General features: G+C 35.4%; 1 protein-coding gene across 1 annotated transcript; it reads left to right on the forward strand.

Moving 5' to 3' along the window:
• Positions 1-1,100: 1,100 nt before the first annotated feature.
• On the forward strand, positions 1,101-2,073 carry LOC130507716 (uncharacterized; the record flags this gene model as incomplete). The annotated part of the gene is made up of 3 exons (XM_057002385.1): positions 1,101-1,725; positions 1,801-1,866; positions 1,948-2,073. Coding segments are annotated over exons 1-3 (817 nt in total), but the record flags the coding sequence as incomplete, so codon positions are not given.
• Between the last annotated feature and the right edge of the window lie 675 nt (positions 2,074-2,748).

Consider the following 2,748-nt stretch of genomic DNA (forward strand, 5'->3'; position numbering starts at 1 on the left):
AGAGAGTCAATCAACCCACTAGATTGAGAGAGTCAATCATCTTCTATCCATAGTCCATCCAGCAAGATCGGTAAGTTGGTTATACGACCATTTGCTTGTCTTCCATCAACCATCCCACCAAGGCCCATTCTGTGCCTGTATCATTTTGGTATCAGAGCTCAAAGCTCCTGAATCAGGTGATATCTATCATTGCATCTCATATTTATTTTCATTTGATTTTCATTTTACAAAAAAAAAAATCCATAAAAACAGTTTCTGCATTTTATTTGTTCTTAAAAAAAAAGAAAAACAAAAGAGAAGAAGTTTCTTGCATTTGATTCACGAAAATTCGAAAAGAAAACTCATAGTGTGTTTGCATTCATTCAGTTTATTTAGTTTCCATTTTTAGTTCTTGCATTCCTCATTTATAAAAAAAAAAAAAATCTGTGTTTTAAGTTATTTCCTTGTTTGCATTTCATTTAAAAGAAAAAAAGAAATCATCCTAGTTATTTTTATACCATAGTTAGTCTCATATTTCGTGCATATCATATCCTGCATTCAAAAGGAAAAATAAAAATCATTCATCTTAGTTTATATCATTTTGGTCCAAACATACATATTTGTTTCCATTTTCGGTTCTTGCATTTCACCTTAATAAAAAAATCAAAAAAAAAAATCATTGTTATCTCTGCATTCCATATCTCTTTCCATTGTGTTTATTATCATCTCACTTTGTATTAATTTCGTGCTTGCATATAAGAAAAAAGTTTTAGAGCATTGTTCATATCATTTGCATATTGTTAGTTTCAATTGTTTGCATCATAAGAAAATTCAAAAAAAAACCAGTGTAAGTTTTGCATTTCATATTTCCTTTCCATTGTGTGTATTAGCATTTCATATTGTCTTTATTTCGAGTTTGCATCAGAAAACCAAACAAAAATCATTTTTGCATAGTTTATTTCATTTTGGTTCATATTTGAATTTCTCGGTTTAGTTAAGATATTCTTGTTAAATTCTTTGGTCCAACCACATTACCCATACCTCACTTGATCTTTTGAGAATCATTTCAGGAAGAGATGGGAGATGCAGTACACGGCCCACTGCCTGTCCAAAACCAATTAATGAAGGTTATACAAAACCTCAATGAACAATTGACTCGATTGGAGCAAGGCAGCAAACCAGTTGGTCCACATCCACAAGGAGAACGACTACCAAAGAGAGAAAGTAGATGTTGGAAAGCACCAGAAGCTGCTTATGTTGAGCCCAAGCCACCAGACCCTTCATGGATCACCCCACATCAAAATCCTTGCACTCTTAACTTTTTACTTAATTCTTATGCTGATGATTATAAAGGTGCTGATAAAACTAAACTCTATACTTTTTCAGGAAAAAGAAATTATCTAGATTGGGAGAGAAATCTAGATGAATGGTTTTACTACAACAATATCCTGAAGAAAGAGAGGCTAGCTTATGCTATTGACCAGCTCAGAGATGTAGCCTTGAAATGGTGGGTACAAGAAGAAGATGATATAAGGTTTTACAAGGAACCACCTATCACCACATGGAGAGACCTTAGAGAAATCATGAGAGATAAGTATGCAAAGAAGTATACCAATTCTCAGATCAAGGAACTGTATCCAAGAAGATATCCAACTCATAGTTCCAAGAAGGCAGAGTTGAAGTCTAAAACTCCAACACAAAAAATTCCAGCAAAGGCAGAGCAACAAACTGAGAAGCACAAGCAATGTAAGTCTTCTAACTCTAAAGATTTAAAAGATCAGACATGTTATAGATGTCATAAAAGAGGACATTTTGCTGTAGTTTGTCCAACTAAGCAATTATTGGTAGAAACATCACTAGAAAAGAAAACTGATTTATCTATGATGAGTGATAGTTTTATTCAATCTGATTTATTGGTTCCAAATTCTTGTGTAATGCACTTGTCTTTGCCAATTGGTGTTGTGACAGGAATTAAAAAGCATGAAGAGGAGGCACAAGGCGTCACCTTTGTGATGGGCCAGAAGATGGTTCAAGACACCATGCAGTCCATGTTGCTTAAAGAAGCAAAACCAGTAATAAGAGTATCTCATCAAGGTAAGTGTTTAACACCACCTTTAGATACTAGTACTGATGTGTGTGTTCTTGGTACAGGGAGAACAAATAAAAGTTATAATCTTACTGAAGTCCCAGTGAGAGAACCAGACCATAAGCTCAATCATGAGCCAACCAACACAAGCTGTCCAAAGAAGAAAATAATTCTTCAGCTTGTGGAAGCTATCAAAGTAAGTCTGGAATTTTCACATTTTGTTTATAAGTGTCCAAACACAGATATAATGCACTTGCTTCTTGCCCAAAATGTTGAGATTATTTCAGGTTGCAGAGAAGAAAGCTTCAAAGAAATCCCACCAGATAATCTTATGTTGCTAGGAGAATCAATTCCAAGAGAGACCAGAAACATGGCCACCAAAAATTTGAAGAATCATCCAATCAAGAATAGATGCAATGGCCCTGACCATAGCAGAGGCGTGATCATTTCATATCTTCTCAAAGAAGAGCCACCAGATACACCATGCATCACAAAACCAAAATTGTATCAAGGTAAGGTTCTAAACTCTCAAAAGAGGATGAAGCCTGACTTGCTCTATCTTGGTGCAGGTTATCAAGTTTCGAGGTCGAAACTTTGTCAAGGGGGAGGGTATGATGAGGCCATCAAACCAGTAGCTGAACCAGAGGTCGATCCAACACCCTGCTCAACTAACCATGGCTCCA

The sequence above is a fragment of the Raphanus sativus genome, unplaced genomic scaffold (genome assembly GCF_000801105.2).
Source record: "Raphanus sativus cultivar WK10039 unplaced genomic scaffold, ASM80110v3 Scaffold5331, whole genome shotgun sequence".
Taxonomy (NCBI): Eukaryota; Viridiplantae; Streptophyta; class Magnoliopsida; order Brassicales; family Brassicaceae; genus Raphanus; species Raphanus sativus.